At 32.0% G+C, this 22212-nt stretch overlaps 1 protein-coding gene across 3 annotated transcripts in view; it reads right to left on the reverse strand.

Moving 5' to 3' along the window:
- Positions 1-22212, reverse strand: part of LOC107442406 (HEAT repeat-containing protein 3) — a 97351-nt gene that overhangs the window by 63133 nt on the left and 12006 nt on the right. For 2 of the 3 annotated variants that reach the window (XM_087167619.1, XM_087167616.1), the window contains exon 3: positions 9151-9238. In XM_087167619.1, the coding sequence (XP_087023745.1) occupies positions 9151-9238 (88 nt within the window). Of the gene's footprint in view, positions 1-9150; positions 9239-18114; positions 20111-22212 lie in introns of those variants that run through there. The other variant, XM_087167610.1, reaches the window with a different exon arrangement.

The raw sequence follows: 22212 nt of genomic DNA on the forward strand, positions 1-22212 counted from the left end.
AATTTAAAACTCGCGCGTCCGAATTCGCACTTTAAAAAAATCAAGAGGAAAGGGGTCGAAAAAACTGTCATATAACAACTTGAAATAACTATGAAATCATCGCGAATCGAACGTGTCAAAAAGTCATAACTTAAATTCGAAATTCGCATGTCGTCATAACATCGTATGGAATAAAGCGGATTTTTTCTAAAAAAAATTATAAAATATAACTTTCCCAGGGCGCGTAGTCAAATCTTTCAACAAAAATAAGCACCGTTTAAGTACTTTTTAAGCACTCAAAAATATTTGTAAGCACTATATACATTAACAAAATACAAAATAATTTTCGAAGACTTTACATGATCATGATAAAATAACTAGTTCCTAACAAAGAACGCTTTTCTTGATTATATTAGCCATAATAAAATGACCTAGAGATTTTTCGATTCGATATCAGAGGGTGGAAAATGAAGCCTGAAATTAAGAACATCTTGCAAAATGCAGCCGAGTTGCACATGAGAGAGCAAGAATCTCACCGAACCCAGCTCAATAGACGCACATGCGGATGCAAGTATTTTATCAAACATGTAAAACGATTAGTGCTTTAATACATTACCGACCGACGGTATGCCGAAATGGATTGTGGGTGAATGAATTGTGAAAACGTTGAAAAGAGCAATGTGAAAAGCACGCTTTTGCATAATACATGGCGGAAATCGACATGGTAAAGAAAAGAATCTCATTTTCAAAAAGGGAAAATTAAGCACTTTCTAAAAACATCTAATGAAAAAAGCATCTTTAAGGTGCACCTTAAGGTAAGAAAAAAGCACCTAAGAGCAATTTTAGTGATGTAAAATTAAGCACTTTTAATGTTCGTGCGAACCCTGTTCTAACAGTATACTGCTTGCCTTAAAAGCTATTTTTTTCCGCTATTATTTATAAACTGCTAGAAATATTAAGAGCAATCCAAAGCAACAGCAGCAAGGGAGGGAGAAAAAAAAAGCGACCTGTTTTTGGAGTGTTAGCAAATGGAAAATATAGACTAGTGGTAAGATAGAGTATGTTTAGAGAAGCGATTTTAGATGCTAATTCTATATTTACAATATCTAATCGAATGGGAATGGTTGCTTTATATTTTCATTCCTTTTCCAAGTCCAGTTCAACCTCTCGGGGGAATTTCGATTTGGAGGGATATTAAATTGTGGGATAAAACGGGGGAAAAGAGGAGAAGAGCATTTATTTGACAGTTTATAAGCGTTTTTTATATGTAGTATTTGTGGAAGGGGTTGCAGGGTAAATGATCGCCAAAAAGAATACGGATTTAGAAGGAAGACATTCGGAACTTGAGACGAAATCCTGAAAATATACTAACAGAATTTGATTTTTAAAAAGAAATTTTGGATAAAATACTTCAAGCACAAAATAAATAAATAAAAAATAAATTAATAAAATGAAAAAACGTATTAATTTATTTTATCTGAAGCGAATCTAGAAGTTATATTATTTTACTCAATTTTGAAATTCTACTTTTCCAATTGATATACACATATTGGAAAAGTAGAATTGCACATATTGCAGTAGACACTGCACACATTAAAGTAACTTTCTGCATAAATAAGTGACTTTAATATGTGCAATGAAACTTGCAGGGGTCTGTCCAGACATTTTGTAAAGGGTTCTATTTTCGTAAAATTGTGAAAAAATTATTCGTAATTTGTGAATATAAAATAAACGTTAAGTCACATTCTTTCAACCAGGGTACTGCTTTTATGAATTTGTGCAAATAGGGTGGTCCTGTTATTGCAAAAACTTTTTCAATGAGTTTTTAAATTGTAAATAGATAAAGATAATGCTCAACACTGTAAATTCATAATTAAAAAAAATTAAATTTTCAAAAATAAACAGCAATTGCTGCTTCCAAATTAGAGATGCAATATACAAATATTTGGTATTTAGCCTATACTGCTGAGCGCAGAATATTAATTTCGGACGAATAATGGAAGAAGCGTCTGCCGATTACAGAACTTAAATCGTTTACATCCATTCCCCCCCCCCCCTGGGAAGGGTTTATTCGATTACCAAAACAATAATGAAGATGAAAAAATTTGTGAAGGGTCCGATTTAAAGAAAAATAATTCTGTGAAGGGTCCGTTTTAACGAAAAAATATTACGTGAAGATATTCGTGTTAACGGACCCAAATTTCTTCTAAACAGACCCCTGACTTGGAATAAAGAAGATGAAAGTACTGAATGAAAACAATATGCCGCTTGCACTTAATGAGCTTTTATCCTAACTTATAGCATTGTTGCAAATGTCAATAAATGTAATGAATGTTTTTGTAACTTTTAATATTATCATCAACATGACAGAAAATATTTAGTGCACGCTAATAATATTCTTTGTTTTAGCACATGTTTCCAAGTTGGATGTTCCACGTTGTTTAGTGTGGTTTCCAAGTAACGACACAGTTTTGTCACGGGTGGTCTATAGTTACCATGATAAGCAAATAAAATAGCAACTACAGTCAAGAAACACGGAGCATTTCGTAAATATGCAACCTCGATAATGCAAGAGATTTTAAATATTATTATTTCGTCAAAATTTATTTTTGAATTCAGGAAATTGAAGATCGGGAGAAAAAAGGAAAGAAAACATTCTGATGACTATCAAGAATTAACTAGAAGTTTCAGGATTCGAACAAAGTATTTGTCTAGAGCAATTATCAAAAACTTTAAAATATTACACGCATTTCGAAATACATTTTTGCATTAAACAGGGTGCGTAACCAAATTTTTTAACAAAAAATAAGGACCTTTCAAGCACTTAAAAATATTTTTAAGCACTTCAAAAAAATTCATAATTTGGCAGGGTGGGCAAGATTTTGACATTTTACGGTTTTAACCATCAAGTCAAAAAAAAAAAAAAAAACTTTTGTCATAGTGTTTGACAATTGTCAAAAATCATGAAATTTTGAATCATGTGTTTCATGTTGAATGTGTGAATGGCGTTTTCATACGCTACGGGCAGACGGTACGCCGAAATAGATTGGAGTTGAATTAATCGTGAAAACGTTGAATAGAATAATATGAAAATTGTCTTTTTGCATAATTCACGGCGAAATTCATCATGGTAAAGGAAAAATATCATTTTAGAAAAGGAAAAATTAAACACTTTTTAAAAACATCCAATAAAAAAAGCACCTTTAAGGGCTTTTAAAAAAACGGAAATTGAAAATAAGCACCTTTAAGCACTTTTTAAAAACGCTACGCACCCTGTGTAAAACGAATGGCGTTTTCATACGCTACGGACAGACGGTAAGCCGAAATAGATTAGAGTTGAATTAATTGTGAAAACGTTGAATAGAACAATGTGAAAAGTGTCTTTTTGCATAATTCATGGCGAAATTCATCATGGTAAAGGAAAAATATCATTTTGGAAAAGGGAAAATTAAGCGCTTTTTAAAAACATCCAATGAAAAAAAGCACCTTTAAGCACTTTTTAAAAACGCTACGCACCCTGTTACAGCTATTATTTACTAAAATTAATAAGCAAACGATAAAAATCATTAATCAAAAAATTTTATAGCTTTCGATCGGGAAGCACAGAAAAAGCGATAAGTAGCCAAAAGTTTGGGAATCTAACCCATATCGCATTGCAGAAACCGACATTTTGCTTTTCTTCTCAATTTAATGGATTCGAAAGGAAAATAAAAATGTATATACACACACATTTTGGTATGCGGAGAAAGTAAGGTCCAAGGTAGGGGGAATAGCGCAAAGGGAAGGGCAGAAAGGACACACATCTGCGGTTCCCAGAACGAACCCGAGTGCGTTTTAAAATTCAGTCCCTTGGGATCTAAAAAACACAGCTTGCTTCTCCAACACCGAATCTCACTTTCAACTACTTTAACTCAGTTGGAGATGAGTGCGAATCCTGTAAAGCTGTTTTTCCATCGTCCCTCTTCCATAAATATATGTTTATAATGTGAAAGTTGGGTATGAAATTTAAATGCGTTCGCAAAGAAAATTTTTTACCTCGCAAGATGAAGAAAAAAAGAATGCTCATAGTTTTTGTTGTTGTTGCATTTATTAGAATAATTAGCAACCATTTTAAGCAAGAGAATTGTTATAAGATTGGAATGTTTTAATTAGAAAATAGTATATTCTTAAGTTCCGTTTTGTGGGATTCTTTTAAAAAATAATGATTTAATAATCAATGAATAATTTTCGTAGATAATTGGTTGGCGATATAAAACTGATGATCTTTCTTATTAAAAGCGTTTTCTGTTAAAAATAAATGTATCTATACTGGAATATCTTCATAAGGAAAATTTGTCTTAAAAGTAATTTCCAAATTTGCACGCCTAGCAAATTATTGTATATCTATAGTTTGCAAACTGATTTCCGAATGCTCTGTTGTCATATAAAACGAGGTTTTTTAGCGAATAATCTTTGTTGTAATTGCTTTGAATTGATTAAGATCCGATTTTCCTGAACATCAGTCCTTAAGAAATGAATTTGTCGGAAAATTACGTTAAGAACAAAGAAAACCTGGCTCAATCTGCTGACTTCATTTAATAAAATTACAATGAAAAGAGTTCACAATTTATGTAAGTTTTTTGTTGTGGAACAAAGATGTAATAAGACTCATTATTAACACAGTTTCACACATCGAAGACTTTCTTAAGTTCAAAGTCCACCTACACTATTGTAAAACTAGTTTTTCCTAATGACGGTTAACTTTTCTGTGATACTACTTTCACTGCATGAAGAGTTACGAAGCAGAAAAAAGAACTTTACGCTTAACCCACAATGAAGATAAGGGAACAAGGTTTCGTCATATAAAACTTAAGGATATTTAAAATTTCCCCCATAAAAGTAGTAATAAAATACCATACATGTTTCCGAAAATAATTTCGAACTTTTAACTTCAAAATTTTTAGGAGTGGAAGAAACCATAAGAGACTATAAGAAAAAAGAAACCCGTTTTAATATCAGAATTTGGAAACTATGCAGATTTATCACAATTAAGTCAACACAGTTTCTTTCTAAGTAATATTCATTATTTAAACTTTTAAATTTTTGGTTTTGCAGATTTTTAGTGAACGATTCGCGTTCCGATTTAAAAAAAAAAAAAAAAAAACTTTTGCAGTAGTTTGATATGTATCCATTTCATAACTAGTAAAAAGTTAGCAATTATTTAATTTATAGGTACTGCAGGTATATTGCGTGAGGACTAAGTAATTTAGTGGATAGTTAGTTAGTATTTAGTATTAGATAGATAGATAGTATTTCACACAGAAAACTATCATTCGTTTTTTTTAATACGCAAGTTGTTTATAAATATGCAAAAAGGATTAAACAGAACAATGATCATTATTTACATAACACCCGACTTTCACAGCTAAAGTTAACTAAATTATAGAGAACACTCCAAACTATACAAGAGTGCATAATTTATAGAGAGATATTATAAACTTATTTATAGAAAATACAGATTAACTAATACGCTAAACTGATTTTTTAAATTTTTTTTACCCTCACTTCTTTTCTTTATTATTATTCAATCGCTATAATATAAATCAACCATAGTAAAGGTTGACATAAAGACGAGAACAAATTAAACGCTATAAAATTAAAGGTAAACGAACTACGTATGAAATAAACCGATTAAACAAAGTGCTCATCACTCTAGCAACAATCTTGCTTTAACCGTCATGTAAAAAAAAAAAAAAAAAAATAAAAAAAAAAAAAAAAAAACCTTTTGGCATTGTTTTTGACAATTGTCAAAAATCATGAAATTTTGAATCCTATAAAACGAATGGCGTATTCATACGCTACGGACTGCCGAAATAGATTGGGGTTGAATTAATTGGGAAACGCTGAATAGGACAATGTGAACTGTGTCTTTTTGCATAATTCGAAGCGAAAATCAACATAGCAAAGGAAAAGTCTCATTTTGTAAAAGGGAAAATTAAGCACTTTTTAAAAACACTCAATGAAAAAAAGCACATTTAAGGGCTTTTAAGAAACGAAACTCGAAAATAAGAACTTTTAAACACTTTTTAAAAACGCTATGCTCCCTGTATATAGGGCCAATATCGAAAAAATAAATGCCCTTTGAACCCTTACTGAGCCAAGATTCATGAATATTGTCCCAATGAGGGCACAAGTTATTTTGCTGCTATGGTAGTACAATAAAATATTATTTTTCCACCAGGTTAGACTTGCAACAGATTGTAATACTTAGTCAAGTTATCGTTTTATTTTCAAAAGTTTTCGAATGAAAGTCATAAATCGGTTTACTAATAGCACTCATTATTTTGAACTTTTAGCAAAATGTTTCGAATTTGCTTAATTTCCAAGGAAAATACAAAAAAAGGAATATGACAAATGAGATACAGGAATCCCTTTTTCTTCACCATTAACGCTTCCTTTTCAAACGTTCCAGTTAGATAAACACTACATTCAAACTACTATAACTTTTCTCGATTCAGGCAATGCACGTCGATTTAAGGACAAAGAGAATATTCCCAGTTGCCTTTGTCGGAAACGAATTCTAACTATCCCGCAAGATCCTGGTGGTTTAATAGGCCGACCCATCATCCTAACTAACATTCTTTTCCTGATGAAAACAAAAGATATCATCAAAACCTTTACCTTACAGCGAAATACTTAAGCAAACACAGAAGAAAAAAAAGAAGAGAGAAGTTCTGAAGATGTCGTAGTTAAAATTTGTAGCCAGTAAAAGCAAATCTCAAGGGAGGGCACCTCTCTAATACTTTCAAAGGCTAAGAAAACACCGTCAATCAATGGGTTTTGCGCCTATGTATGCACAGGCTGGGGCGCAATAGAAGGCATACATATAAATCTTTAATGGCTGTTCGCCTCTTGGGGGTTCTTTTCATTTGCATGAAGGCCGCCCCTTCTTTCCTTGGTAATCCGGTGCGCCCCTGTGCAAAAGGTCTCGGAGCTCATTTCGTCTTTTCTCCCATCAGGCGCACATATACCCCTTTTTCTTTTTCTTCCATCTTTTTCTCCCTTCTTTTCATCCAATTGGAAAAGATAGAAAGAGGGAGAGCACACGCGCGCGACTTTAATTTGTGTGTGCTGGGCTTTAATGCCCACAGCTTGTCTCCGGGGACCGGACCGGGCTCATTAAACCCGGGGTCTCTGCGGCCCATACTTTTCTCGTTATTCTTCATTGTCACACACTCTAAACGCGAAAGAGAAAAGGACTTTTATACATACATAAATACATAGGGTTTGAGAAGGAGGGAAGGAAAAAAAAAAGGAAAACTAGATGGAAAGAAGGGGGTTGAAAAGTCTGAAAAATCCCTCCCAAAAGAAGATACGAAGGAGGCGGCTGGTATTCTCCGGGGAATCGCTCGGGACCGCGCAGTCATCATCGAAATAACGGAATAACTCCTACGCAATATGCAGAAGTTCGGAGTAATATAAAGAAAAATGATGCCACCCCCTTTTCTCTCTGAACCCTGAGGACACCGCAGGCAAATCATAACTGGGCCTGACGTGCAACGACCAAGGAAGGAAAAGAGCTATGTAAAATTCACATCCCCCCTTATCCTCTGCACCCCTTTTCGGTTTCATCTTCCCTTTCCACCCCTTCCATTTTTCCATCTTTTCTTATCGCCGGCGGCAGGCGCTTTCTTATCCCCCTTCACCCCGACCCAAAAGGGAACCGATCGAGAGTGAGACAGGGGCGCTCACGGGACAAGCCCTTGCATTTGCATGAATAGGAGTGAGGGTGTGTGTGTACCTGACTTTTTAAAAAAGTAGGGGGAAAAAATGGCCCTGAGGCTCTTTTCCCATCAGGAAAGGGGATATGTTGTCCGCATGTAACCCCCATGGGTGACCCCGGCTGAGAATTTCGACCGAATAAGCAAATGAAGTTTTCTTGCAATGCGAAACAACCGCGAGAGGCAAATACAAAGCAGCTAAAACCTCTCCCGATTGGATATTCCTCAAATAAGAGCATTTCTACATGTTTGACAGAAGTAAAATTGTTCTCCAATAAACCGCCCGCATAGTTTTGCCATAGGAATGAGCTGAATCGAATTTTGCTGACTTTTCATGAATACCGATTTATTTAGAAATGCTGGAGAGGCATTAATAAAATGGAAAGATTTCTTAGGGACTTTGGGGGAAATTTTTTTTAGAATATGCAAAAGTTTAAAAGTAATACAGAAATGGTATTTCGGTAATTATTATTTTCTTTAAAATGAATTAAATACTAGTAGTACTTCATTTACGGGTATTATCATAATTAAACCGGCAAAAAAATGTCAACGCTTTTTTTTAGTAAACTTGTTGGCGTTTATTTTCTTTTTTTCTACTTTTAGTTTATATTTTTGAAAAGTTCTTTTTTTCTTTTTTCTTCTTCTTTGCAACACAGCTAGGATAATATTGGAAACGTTTCAAGCAATTTTGAGAAAGTGCAAGATCTGGAGTAGACAATTAAAAACAAAAAAAAAAACAAGAGATTTATTCGAATTTTTTAAGGGTAATAGATTTTGAAACTTTTCCATACAGTTGATTTTGTGGAATTCAAACAGAAGCATTTTGTTTAAATTTATAAGAATGATCTTTTTTTTAAAATGGCTACTTTAAAGCAAACCTTCTGACTATCCTGCGGTTCAAAGCACTTCCTTATTTAATAATTAACCAATATAGTCTTTGTGTCGCATTTTACCACATTTACACAAATGTGTACGTTTAATCTTTTAGTTTCAATGTTTAATTGCATTGGCTACAGCACAATCTGCTTCCCGCAGGACATATGCGGCGCTCGACGATTGTTGATAAGCGACCCGCAGAAGCTTCTACACACAATAAAAAATTTTGTTTGAAAAATAAAAAAAAATCGAAAATTTTGATAAAAAAATTATCATAAATATTTATGGAAAAACACGAAAGTAGGCGGTCAATAAAAAATATTACGATCAGGGAAAAAAACAAACAAACACAAATTAGACTCGTCGAAACATTTTTTGAACTGGGCAATAGCTTTTTGGCGAAATGAAACATTTTAATTCAAGAGATCTTCCTATTACCACATTGAAGCATTTGGTTTACGAACCTCATTTGTTAATGAACTTTTAAAGGGATGAGAATTTAAACTTAGAAGGAAAATTTTAATGAAAAACATACCTGTTCTAAAAGTGTGACTAGACACGTCATGATGTCTTGCTCAACCATTGCTTCAGACACTACATAGTCGTTGCAGACAGCAATATTCCTAAAAAGATGAAATAAAAATTCCAATTAGCGGCGCGAACTCTACAAAGATTAAAGTTTAATATATCCTAACACGGAAACAATATGGTAAAACAACACAGGGAAGCAATTTTTTGTTCATGAGCAGCTTTAAAATTGTATAAGTGTTGCCCAAATAAAAAAAGTGGCACGTGAGAGAGCTTCAGAAATTCAGTAAGAATGGTAGCATCACCATCAGGGTGCGTAGCCAAATCTTTCAACAAAAAATAAGCACCTTTTAAGTACTTTTTAAGCACTATATACATAGGCAAAATGCAAAAAATTTTCAAAGATTTTACATGATCATGATAAAATAACTAGTTTTTGACAGAGAACTCTTTTCTTGATTATATTAGTCATTAAAAAATGATCAAGAGATTTTCCGGTTTTATATCAGAAAGTGGAAAATGAATCTTAAAATTGAGAATAGCTTGCAAAATGCAGAGTTACACATGCATGAGAGTGCAATAATCTCTCCGAACCCAGCTCAGTAGGCGGACATGCGGACTCGCAAGTATTTCATCAAACACGTAAAATGATAGGCATTTTTATAAGCTATGGACCGACGGTACGCCGAAATGGATTGTGGTTGAATGAATTGTGAAAATGTTGGATAGAACAATGTAAAAAGCACGCTTTTGCATAATTACTGGTGAAAACCAACATGGTAAAGAAAAAAAAAATCTCATTTTCCAAAAGGAAAATTAAGCACTTTTTAAAAACACCCAATGAATAAAGCACCTTTAATGGCTTTTAAAAAACAAAAATCGAAAATAAGCACCTTTAAAAACGCTACGCACCATGACCATTTACAGTTACAAAAAAAAGTAAGAAGAGTGCATAGCAAATTATATTTAACGAATGAAGCGGCTCACGTGAGAGCCTTTAAAGTAAATGTAAAGCCGTGCTAATAATTCGTGCGTCACCGGTAGGATTCGAATTCCCGTACTCACGAACACGAGTTCAACCAACCAGGCTACACTGTTGTTGAATTGATTATTATTCAATTAAGGTGACAACGCTGCTCTTTAATTAACTTTCTCCTCATTGTAAATTCTGTACTCTTTTTTCTAGCGAAACCAATCTTCTTTCAGAAATCGGAGTTCAGAATTGAGATTTACAATATTTTTCGGAAGAAAGCCGCAGAAAAATAAATTTCGGCTCTCAAGAGCAATGGAGTCAGTTTTTAAATCAATCGTTTGTAATACTCCTAATTAATAATTCCTATAAACAATAAGGCCAACATAAATTTCTCTTAAAGACAAAGTATTTATGAAATATTTTGGAATCAAAAAAATTTGTAGAATGGCGCGCTTTGTCACCTTTAATAAAATTAAACTATGGAAGTATTAATAATTTAGTTACTTATTTTCATCATTCCTTAAAGTTTCTTTTTTACTGCTATGCTTTTTAATACTGGAAAGGCTTTTGTTTTAGTTAAAGAAAATTTACTTTAAAAATTTTTAAATGTTAAAAGATTAAATCTTACGATACCATAAGTTAGTACACGGTGCGTAGCCAAATCTTTCAACAAAAATAAGCACCCTTTAAAGTACTTTTTAAGCACTGAAAGAATATTTTAAAGCACTATATACATTAATAAAAATTCAAAATAGTTTTCGAAGACTTCACATGATCATGATAAAATAACTAGTTTCTGATAAAGAACTCCTTTCCCGATTATATTAGATCGAGAAATTTTTCGGTTTTCAGAGGGTGGAAAATGAAGCCCGAAATTAAGAATCTCTTGCAAAATGCAGCAGCAGAGTTGCACACGAGAGTGCAAGACTCTCACCGAACCCAGCTCAGTATACGCGCATACGGGCCCCGCAAGTATTTCATCAAACATGTAAAATGATAGGTGCTTTCATACGTTAAAGATCGACGGTACGCCGAAATGCATTGTGTTTGAATCAATTGCGAAAACGTTGAATAAAACAATGTGAAAACCACGTTTTTGCATAATACGTGGCCAAAATCGACATGGTAAAAAAAAATCTAATTTTCGAAAAGGGAAAATTCAGCACTTTTTAAAAACACCCAATAAAAAAGCACATTTAAGGGCTTTTAAAAAACGAAAATTGAAAATAAGCACCTTTAAGCACTTTTTAAAAACGCTTCGACCATATAGTACCTCTACGAATTTTAATGTTATAATTTCTTTACGGAGTTCTTTTAATTTATTTTTTGATTGAAAGTCAGCAAGGAATTGATGAATTGGAGGCTGTAGATAATGCAACATTAACTATGAGGTTAGTTACATGAGCAAAATGTAAGTTTTTATTTCTGTGGCTTGATAATCATTTTTTTATTAGGGGCAGGGGAGAAAGTGAGAATCTGTTCAAATGCTTAAGCATGTTTATGGTAATTTTGAATCACCCACCACCATGTCAAGAAAAATAAGCAAAGCCCAATCCCCTTATACCTTGCTTTAACTTCGACTTTTACTACAGTGCTCAAATTTCAAGAACATTAGGTTTAAATTTAAATAAAATATGTAATTTAGCATAAAAGATGCAACTTAGAACAAAATTAACATTTTAATTCATTACATACTATTATGAGCAGAAAAGTTTTCAGCTCAACAGAGTCAAACAGAACAATTGAAGCATAAAATGATTTAAATTTAATACACAATCATCCAATCAGATGGTGTTCAAGATTGTTGCAGACATTTTTTTTTCATATCTTTTACGGCATTCCTTCTTTCTTATTCCGTTCGATTTGGAATGAATCTTGGGCCACTTTTTTTATCTATTCATTTAGCATCCTGCATGCATTTCAGCACGTTTCGAAGCTCATTTGATGATATGTCTTTAATTCTTTATGAATATCTTGTGTTTTTTTACCTGTGGTCAAAACCATTGACCAATTAAATAATTTTCTATCAACTTTTTACTTCTCCTAATTTCAACTATTAACTTTTATTTCAAATTTGACATTTTTAAAAGTGTATTTTTTGTTCCATCAGGGAGCGTAGCTAAATTATTCAACAAAAAATAAGCACCTTTTAAGCACTTTTCAAGCACTCAAAAAATATTTTCAAGCACTTTAAAAAAATATCATAATTAGGCAGGGTTGGAAAGTTTTTGACAATTGACGGTTTTATTTTGTTTTACAGTCAGGTCAAAAAAAAAATTGACATTGTTTTTGACAGTTGTCAAAAATCATGAAATTTTGAATCATGTAAAACGAATGGTATTTTCATACGCTACGGACTGGCAATAAGCCGAAATAGATTGGGGTTGAATTAATTGCGAAAACGTTGAATAGAACAATGTGAACTGTGTCTTTTTGCATAATTCGAAACGAAAATCAACATGGTAAAGGAAAAATCTCATTTGGAAAAAGGAAAAATTAAGCACTTTTTAAAGACATCCAATGAAAAAAGCACCTTTAAAGGCTTTAAGAAACAAAAATCGAAAATAAGCACATATAAGCACTTTTTAAAAACGCTACGCACCCTGTCAATTTTTGCCTTTTTTTCGCAACTTAAAACTAAGCAATCTTAGTGTGGTACATAAGTAATGTTCATACTCTCTTTCTTTCACCTAGTCAACAAATATACTTATGTGCTTACATAATATTTGAACGGCCCTTGGAAAATTGTAACATTACAAAAAAAGATTTTTTAAAAAATAATAAAACTAGAAAGAAATTAAGAGGATTATCAACCACCCTCACAATTTTTTTTAATTGCCTTGTTCAAAAATACTTTTATAATGAAAAACATTTCCTCGCTTGCATTTCGACAAATGAAAGACGGTATTTACCAGGTCTCCGGGGACCAGCGTCTATCAACATCAGAATGAACCATCTGACCAAATATTTTCGGATAAACCCCGCGGGTTATGGAAGGAAAAAAAAAAAAAAGAAAGAAAGAAAAAGTTCGACGCGGGAGAGAACGAACGAAAAGCTAGTCCATCGAAAATGCAAAAAAGTTGGAAATCTTACTATTCCTTCTTTTTCCCACACCGACCATGCAGATCTAGATTTCGATCCATTAGCAGTGTATTTCCCAAGGTGACGTACTGTTCCAACTACGCAATACATCAAAACATACTTCCGTTTCTCTACGGGATTTTATGCACCGCTGGTGCGGCAAATAATGTCTCGAAAGCAGCACAAGCCCCCTCTTTTTTTCCTTCTTCTTCTCTAGTTTGCGTGTGCTCGAACCATCCAACTTTTATATATATTTTTTTATTTTATTCAGAATGCTTTCAAGTTCGTGTCCTGATAGAGTGCCTGCGATGTGCAAATGTCGAGAAAACTTTTGTGGGGGGTATCGCTGGACTTTGGGAAAGCAATTTTTTACAATATGCGCTTTTGTGGTCACTCGTGACGTTGGACATTGAAGGGTATTCTGGATTTGGCAAACTAACTACGAATGCGGCGAGTTATTTTGTATCTTTTGAAATATGGGTGGCATATAAGTGAAGGATTTTGGGATATCTAGATATCCCGTATGTCAGTCGGACAAAAAGTTTTCCCACTAGTAAACCTTGTGAGATCTCACCAAATAGTTATAGACACTGTATTTGACGGTTACGCGCGATTTAATAGTTGAAAATGCACTTTATTTTTCAGGAAATTATTTAAAATTCTATTCTTTATAATTATGACGAGTTACTTTGTAGAGTATGAAAGAAAAAGGTAACGTATAAGAGAGGGATATGTGGACAAAAAGTTTTCCCAATAGTAAATCTTGTGAGATCTCACCAAACAGTTGTAGACACTTTATTTAACGGTTATGCGCGATTAATATTTGAAAATGCATTTTATTTTTCAGGAAATTATTTAAAATTCTATTCTTTATAATTATGAGGAGTTACTTTGTAGAGTATGAAAGAAAAAGGTAACGTATAAGAGAGGGATATGTGGACAAAAAGTTTTCCCAATAGTAAATCTTGTGAGATCTCATCAAACAGTTGTAGACACTTTATTTGACGGTTATGCGCGATTAATATTTGAAAATGTATTTTATTTTTCAGGAAATTATTAAAATTCTATTCTCTATAATTACGACGAGTTGCTTTGCAGTAGAGTATGAAAGAAAAAAGTAACGTATAAGTGAGGGATTTTGGGGGATATGTGGACAAAATGTCAGTGGACAAAAATTTTCCCAATAGCAACCTCGCGAGATCTCACTAAATTGTTAAAGACGTTTCTATTAAAATTTTAAAATGTACTTTATTTTTAAGGGAATAGTTAAAATTCTTTATAATTGTGACGAGTTATTTTGTATCAGTATCGTAATTAAAAGTTACAAAATACCGGCGAACTCTTGAACAGAAACCACACCTCTACATCAAGCTAATTTGACTTAACATTTTGAGCAAACTAATCTATTTTCATCTTCAAAGCCGGCGGATAAGTATATTTTGTGAGTAATTTAGAAACCACAAAATAAATAGCATATTATGGTTAGGATCTTATGAATTAAGGTGAAATCAAGAGTACAGGACCGCAAAAATACTTAAAAAAAAATTTTTTTTTTAAAAGAACATGACAAAAAACGCAATCCTTAAAAGTTCCAACGTTATACTGTAAAATACGGCAGGAGCTACTTCAAGTTTTCGATAGATTATTAAAATTCAGCTTTAGTTTAAATTTCTGAAATGTATTTTCCCTAATTGTAATGAAGTGAAACCTTTATTTTTCCCCATTTTTTGAAAACTCAACCGAATGATACACAATCATTAAACATTTTTAAAAACAATAAATAATCGCAAAAAATGCAACATTTTATGTAAAATACAAGTTAACCAATAGCTCTTTAACAGCTCTGGGGAACAATTTTTTTCTTTCTTGTTTTCTCTTGCATTTGATTTTTTAAAACAGATCTTAGATATTTTCCAGGGTGCGTAGCCGAATCTTTCAACAAAAATAAGCACCTTTTAAGCACTCAAAAATATTTTTAAGCACTATGTACAATAACAAAATAATTTTCAAAAACTTTACATGATCATGATAAAGTAACTAGAATTTCACAAAGAACTCCTTTCTTGATTATATTAGCCATTAAAAAATGATCAAGAAATTTTTCGGTTCGATTTCACAGGGTGGAAAATGAAGCTTGAAATTGAGAATATCTTGCAAAATGCAGCAGAGTTGCACATGAGAGTGCAAGAATCTCACCAAACCCAGCTCACTAGACGCACATGCGGTCTCGCAAGTATTTCACCAAACCTGTAAAATGATTGGCGCTTTCATACGCTATGGACTGACGGTAATGCTGAAATTGATCATGGTTGAATGAATTCTGAAAACGTTGAATAGAAAAATATGAAAAGCACGTTTTTACATAATACGTGGCGAAAATCGACATTTGCTTTCATAAATCTCATTTTCGAAAAGGGAAAATTAATCGATTTTTAAAAACACCCAATAAAAAAAGCACCTTTAAGGGCTTTTAAAAAACGAAAATATGCACTTTTAAAAAACGTTATGCGCCCTGTTTAACTATACATAATTCGAAATAATTTTTACACAAATTTTTAAGTTTTAAAACTTGCACAATGCTTGTACATTTATGTCCTGGAAGACAAATGGAAAAGCGAAATTTGGAAGAATTAAATCTAGATATCTTTATACTAAATTACGAGTTTTGTACAACTGTTTTTTTTTTTAATTATATTCAGACAAATCAATTTCGTCATATTTTCGACACTTGTTTTAAAATCTGAGAAAATTTTTTCTTCTTTTTGTTTCGTTTTTGCTATTTTTATTTTATAGTGCAGCATATTAACGAAGAGTTTTTTGACAGAGTTTTTTAGAGTTCAAAATTTTTTTTCTGTAAGGTAACATAGATAAGCGGTAACAAAGAAATCTGCGATTTTCAAGGCTAAAGTTGATTTTTAAGAACTAAGAATAATTTTTTTTCGTTTTGTCTGTTTCTCTTTTGGATTTTTTATGAACTTTTCTTTTTATGACACAGTACTTTTTAAAGAGCGTTTTTAATAACTTTTCTTTTATCGTCATTTAAAAAAAAAAAAATACGGCATTGTAAAAAAGTTAAATTGGTCATTTTAGCGTTAAATTTTTCTTTTTAAATTAAGAACGATTTCTGTTTTGTATTAAGATTTTTTTTTTTTTTTTTGCTTTAAAAAAACTTTTGTTTTTAATATGACGTGGCAATTAAGTGGGTTTCTAATTAGACTTTATTCTTTTTTCATGAAAATACGGTATTGGGAAAACTGAGATGTTCGGCTTAAAATTTTCTATCGAGAATATCGACTTTTATTTTCATGAGCGTTTTTAGGATAGCGCGGCATTTTTACAAGCGTTCCTCATCGACTATACTTCTTTCAACGTTTTATGGATACTTTTTTATGGAAAATATTATTTTCAGCATTTAAATTTTTTTACTTATTAATTTTTACAACTTTTTTCCCCCTTTCTTCTTTTTTTTTTTTATCAGTTAGTCAGTTTTTTATTTATCTCAAATATTTCTTATGAGAAACTATTATAGTTTTTCCCTTTACCCTATATCAATAATACAGTTAAGTTTTGACTATTTTTCAACAATGATTTGACTTATTTAAATACAAAAAAATTAAAATTCATGAATGATTTCCTTAAAAAAAAATTCTTATTCGGCCGCCAAATATCCGGTCTTAATATACACAAAAATTGAAGTGAGAGTAAAACTAATCAAATATAAAAGTTTACGGCTTTAAAAAACCAAAATTGTCTTGCTAATGGGTTACAAAGTTAATTTTTTTGCTTTTTTTCCCCAATCCTTCTCTATTTATAAGGTTTAATCTTTATTAAGTAGCAGGGTTGAAGCTTACATAAAGATTATTTATAGGTTTTAATCTTTATGTAAGCTTCAAAAATACATAAGAGAATAAAGTGCAAATGTTTCAAGCACTTCATAAATAGAAGCCCATTTTCAAGAGCGAAATGTATTTTAAACTGATTTGCCCCTCTCGGCCAATGCGGTTTTTCTAGTTTTGTTTCTTCTCATTCACGCCTGTCAAGTTTTGAAAATGGGCGCCTATTTTTGAAGCGCTTGAAAAAAGTAAATTGTTATTTTCTTTTATGAATTTTCAATCAAGTAATATTTGTTTCATTGTTTAATATTTATTAGATACTTTAAACAGTCAAATCATCAATATGTTCTACAGTAGAAGATCGCTATAACGGAAAACTTAAATATGTGGTTATCGTTTAATGGAATTTCGTGTCTTATAGATCATATCACTCATCTACTAAATATTGCAAGATTTGCCTGGAACAGATCAATCTTAAAATACTTTAAAATAATTTTTAGATACAAATACTTAAGAACACAAAATATGCACTACAGCATTAGAACTAGCGTGAAAAAATTTATCAATTTTGGTTTGTTTACCTTTAGAAATTTTAATCTCTTAGCAAATAATTAAACAAGTAATGAAAAAAGTTAATAGGTTTTGCTTAGCTATAGAAATTTCTTAACTGCGAATTTCGTTGTTTTCCCCCACAAAGCCTGTGTGGTTTATGGAATTGCATTATATAGATCTTCTACTGTACTGGGATTTGAAGTGCGAAATAGCGTAGTTACTTTATATTTTAAGAGAAAACTCCTAAAGTGAAAAAAATAAATTTTTATTTAACGTATAGAAAAAAAAGAGCAACATCACTTTTTGCAGTGTACTTATTTCAAAGTGGCAGATGAAATAGAATTCTAAATTTTTATGAATATAGATGAATATTTGAAAAGATGAATATTTGAAAAGAAAGAGAAATCATTCAGTTGAGTTATTTCACTGAAGAAAAAAAACATGCTAACTTAAAAAAAATAAGAAAAAAAGAAAACGAACTTAAGGAACTAAAAACTGAAAAATTAAACCAAAATAAAAGGGGGGAAATGACTTTAGGGATAAATTAACTATTTATTTTCAATCTTCCCTAAGAAGGAATACATTTTTTTTGTTTTTATCAATTCTTTTTAACAGCTTCTATAACTTTCATCGTAGATCCTGTTGCCATTGTTTGGCTTACATGTTGTTCTTCACAACCATCTTGCATTCTAAACTTCTCATCTGAGATAAGAAGACTTAGGCGTTTCGTTTTTGCTGGTGAAGTTTTATCACCAATAATATCATCATCTTGAAACAATCGTTTTAAATTTTTCTTGTGAACTTCAGATATTTCTGTTTGTTCATTTAATCCCAATCCCTTCAATGATTCTTCTTCTAATGATTGTACCATACGTATAGGTGAAGAAGATTGTTCTATTTCCTGTTGATCCTTGTTGCCATCTCTTATTTTAAAATTTCCATCCTGCTTTGAAGTAAGAACTTCTGAACAACACATTCTTACTTGAGATGCTTTTCCAGAAATATTATTCTTATCACATGATATCCTTAAAGCAGTTTTTGAAACTCCAAATATTTTTGCAGCTACTCTCCATCTTATTTTTAAAGCTTTAACAGTTTTCACAGCACTTTTTTCGGATTCTGATAATCCTGTTTGTTTAATTTCTTGTTGTTCCCACTGATCTTTTACATTGAATTCTACTGTTTTGAGGATTTCATCATTTAATTGCACTTCAGATGCTCTTTTAGGAATACCACATTTTTGGCAAAGCAATCTCATTAGTATGAATTTTGGAACCCCTAAAGCTTCTGCTGCTTTTTGAATTCTACTTCTTTTTATTTTCAGTGCTTCCAACATTTCTTTAATAGATCTTGGCGACCATGCTTGTTTCACTTGTTGGTGTGAATTGTTGTCTCCAACATCAAAATTACCTCCTATAGTAGGAGTAATAATAGGAAGACAAGAAATACTTGCTTGAGATGCTTTATTAGGAATGCCGTATTTCACGTATAACAATAATCTTAGTGTTGTTTTTGGTACCTCAAATGTTTCTGCTGCTCTTTTCAATCCAAGTTTTTCTGTTATTACAGCGTCTAGGGCTTTTTTCATTGATTCTAGTGACCATGCCTTTTTAATCAGCCCTTGCTCATGCTTGTCTTTATTCTCAAAATCGCCTAATGTTGGGGAATTAATTGCGGGACAACAGCTATCTGCTTTCTCATACAACAATCTTCTTAGCGTCGCTTTCGGCACCGCAAAAGTTTTTGCTGCTTTTTTCCATCCAATTTTTTCTTCTTTTACAGCCTTTAATGCTTTTTCTAAAGATTCTGGAGACCATGCTTGTTTTTCACTCACTTGAAAATCGCCATTTAAGATAGGTCTGAGAAGCGCTTTTGATTCTTCACAAGAAATGCCATGATTTTCATATAACTTTCTTTTTAATGTTGCTTTTGGAACCTTAAATGTTTTTGCAGCTCTCTTCCATCCCACTTTTTCTTCTTTCACAGCTTTTATAGCTCTGTCTATGAGTGATGAAGAACAGATATGTTGTACATTGTTATCTTCAACTTCAAATTTATCTCCATTTAGTTCGAAAGAAGCTGGGCAATCCATTTTTATCTTCGATGCTTTTTCAGAACCAGAATTTCCAAATATCTCTCCCAACAGTTTGGCCAGTGTTGCTTTCGGAACCCCAAACATTCTAGCTGCATATTTCCAGCTTATTTTCTCATTTTTTATAGCTTTTATTGCTTCTGCCATATACAGCAATGACCATTCTTGTACTGCCAGTTGTTTGCTGCTACCTTCATTTTTGTATTCATATTTTGATTTTAAAATAGATGGATCTGTAATGTTTGACGGAATTATTACTTTTGGATTGTCATATTTTTCTTCAAACAATTTTAATAATATAATTTCAGGAACATTAAAAGTTTCTGCTGCTTCTTTCCACTGAATTTTTTCGTCTTTTATAGCTTCAACAGCTTTGACCATGGATATTGATGACCAGATTTGTTTTCTCTGTTCTTTATGCCTTTGCTCTGACATTCTAAATGTAAAAATATTTACATCAGTAGGACATGTAAATTTACATTTCAACACTTGTGCATTTTGTGAACCCATTTATGAGTTTTTAAAATATAAAAATAATAGGTGGCTTCCAAGTTTCTGAAATGGGGAAAACTTTAAATATACACATTTTCAATCCAAGAATTTCTTTTAAATAAATAACTATTAACTAATTTTTTCCAGCTTCGCTCAAAAAACGAGTTCTACTCTGTAAAAAAATTAAGATTCATTTTATGCTACCATTGCCGGAAAAAAAAAGCATAGAATAGGAAGTTTACTTTTGGTTTAAAGTTTTTCTGTAGCAAAACCTTTATTTTATGAAACACTTAGAGCAGAGTATAAAACAGTGTCATTTTAAAAAGACAGATGGTTTATACTGTTCTTAATTGCCTTAATGTACACAAAACCTTGAATTTTTGTACAGAACCATTTTACATTTAAATACATAACAACTTAACATTATATTTATTATTAGCAATTTATTTTAACCTAATAAAAAACTTTGCAGGACATTAGACTTGTAAATTTTTAAAAAGCAAGACTGTCTATATTACATGCAATGTGTGATGAAATGACTGCACGATGAAAAGATGGTGCTTAAAATTAATTCCTGGGACTAATTGTCAGTGTTAAATTTCGTAAAAAGAAAAAGATTCTTTACTTCAATTACTTTTAACTCATAAAAATAAACATTAAAAAAAAAAAACTTAACTCAGGTGGAACTAAATAGAGATTGCAAGTAAATAAAGTTTAAAACATTCTAAAATCAGACATTAACAATTCTTTCAATATCGTGAAGTACAAGTGATCCCCTAAAAAGAAAAATATGAATCTCGCACAGAAAAAAAAAAAAAAAAAACTCAGGTGCCCACCACTGTGTCATGCTGGTTCTGCTACTGGGGCTATAACTAGATGTTACATAATTGAAAAAATCAGTAGCTGCAAAATAATATCTGTTGGGATTGTAGTTTTTGGCGCAAGTACAGCAGTTATTGATCATGTGATCAAGAAAGAGTAGTAGTAGGAAAAATGATGGCGATTGAAAGTGCATGACGTACATACAAAACGTTCCAGGTAAAATCATTGATGTTCGACCCTTGCTGGTCAATGTTATTGCTTGTTATAAATTAAATATTAAGTTTATTGTTAGTTACAGTCCTCTGTTTTTATTTTGAAATATATGTCACACGTATGTATGACTATTTATTTCAAATGTGGTGCTCAATTCTAGAAAGTAAAGCGAATAAACATGCCAATCAAAATTATTATTGTTAGCACTGATGAGATTGTGCTGATTAACCCTAATATTCAAGAAATTGATTCTATAATCAGTTTCTACACACAAATTTCAAAATTAATTATTTTCAATGGAACAGAAATGCTTAAGAGTTGGCAATTACAAACAACAGAGGAGTTGTGATATGCTACATATGAATGAAAACAGATTGTGCATTTGCTGTCTTCCAAGAAGGACAAATAATTGATGACAAGCTCTAAGGAATAACAGACCAAGCAGATCATTTAAGACCAAACTATGGATCATCTACCAGTTCATTTATTGACTAAAACATCAAATTATCAAACAAACAGTCAATATCTTTTCTGATTTACTTTCTCCAATGCAAGACTCAAGACAGACTTTATAAAACCGACATGAATTTTCACTTAAATCCATAAAAGAAACTTTGTGGTATTAGGGGCAACAAGGAGGCTGACACACTTGCAAAACTAGCTTGTCAAAGGCCAATAATAGATATCAACAAACTTTCAACTAAGAAAATAAGAAGAATCATATTTGACCAAACAGAAAACACAAGGCAAGGTAACTGGCACAGTCCTGAAACAAAAGGCTGCCACACTCATCAGCTAATACCAAGGATTAACCTGAAGAAAACTGACAGGAAACTTTTATATGAACCCATTTCTGAGTGCATAACGTCATATCAGAATTTTTTTTTAATTAACAAATCCAACATATGCCATATTTTTCAGAACGTAAAAAATGTGATACACAGATGTAAAAACTTTAAAGAAAAGAGGAAAACCCACTTCCCAGACAATCTTAACTTCGATAACCTCATA

This window comes from Parasteatoda tepidariorum, chromosome 1, assembly GCF_982258835.1.
Source record: "Parasteatoda tepidariorum strain Cologne lab strain chromosome 1, Ptep-v5.0, whole genome shotgun sequence".
Lineage (NCBI taxonomy): Eukaryota > Metazoa > Arthropoda > Arachnida > Araneae > Theridiidae > Parasteatoda > Parasteatoda tepidariorum.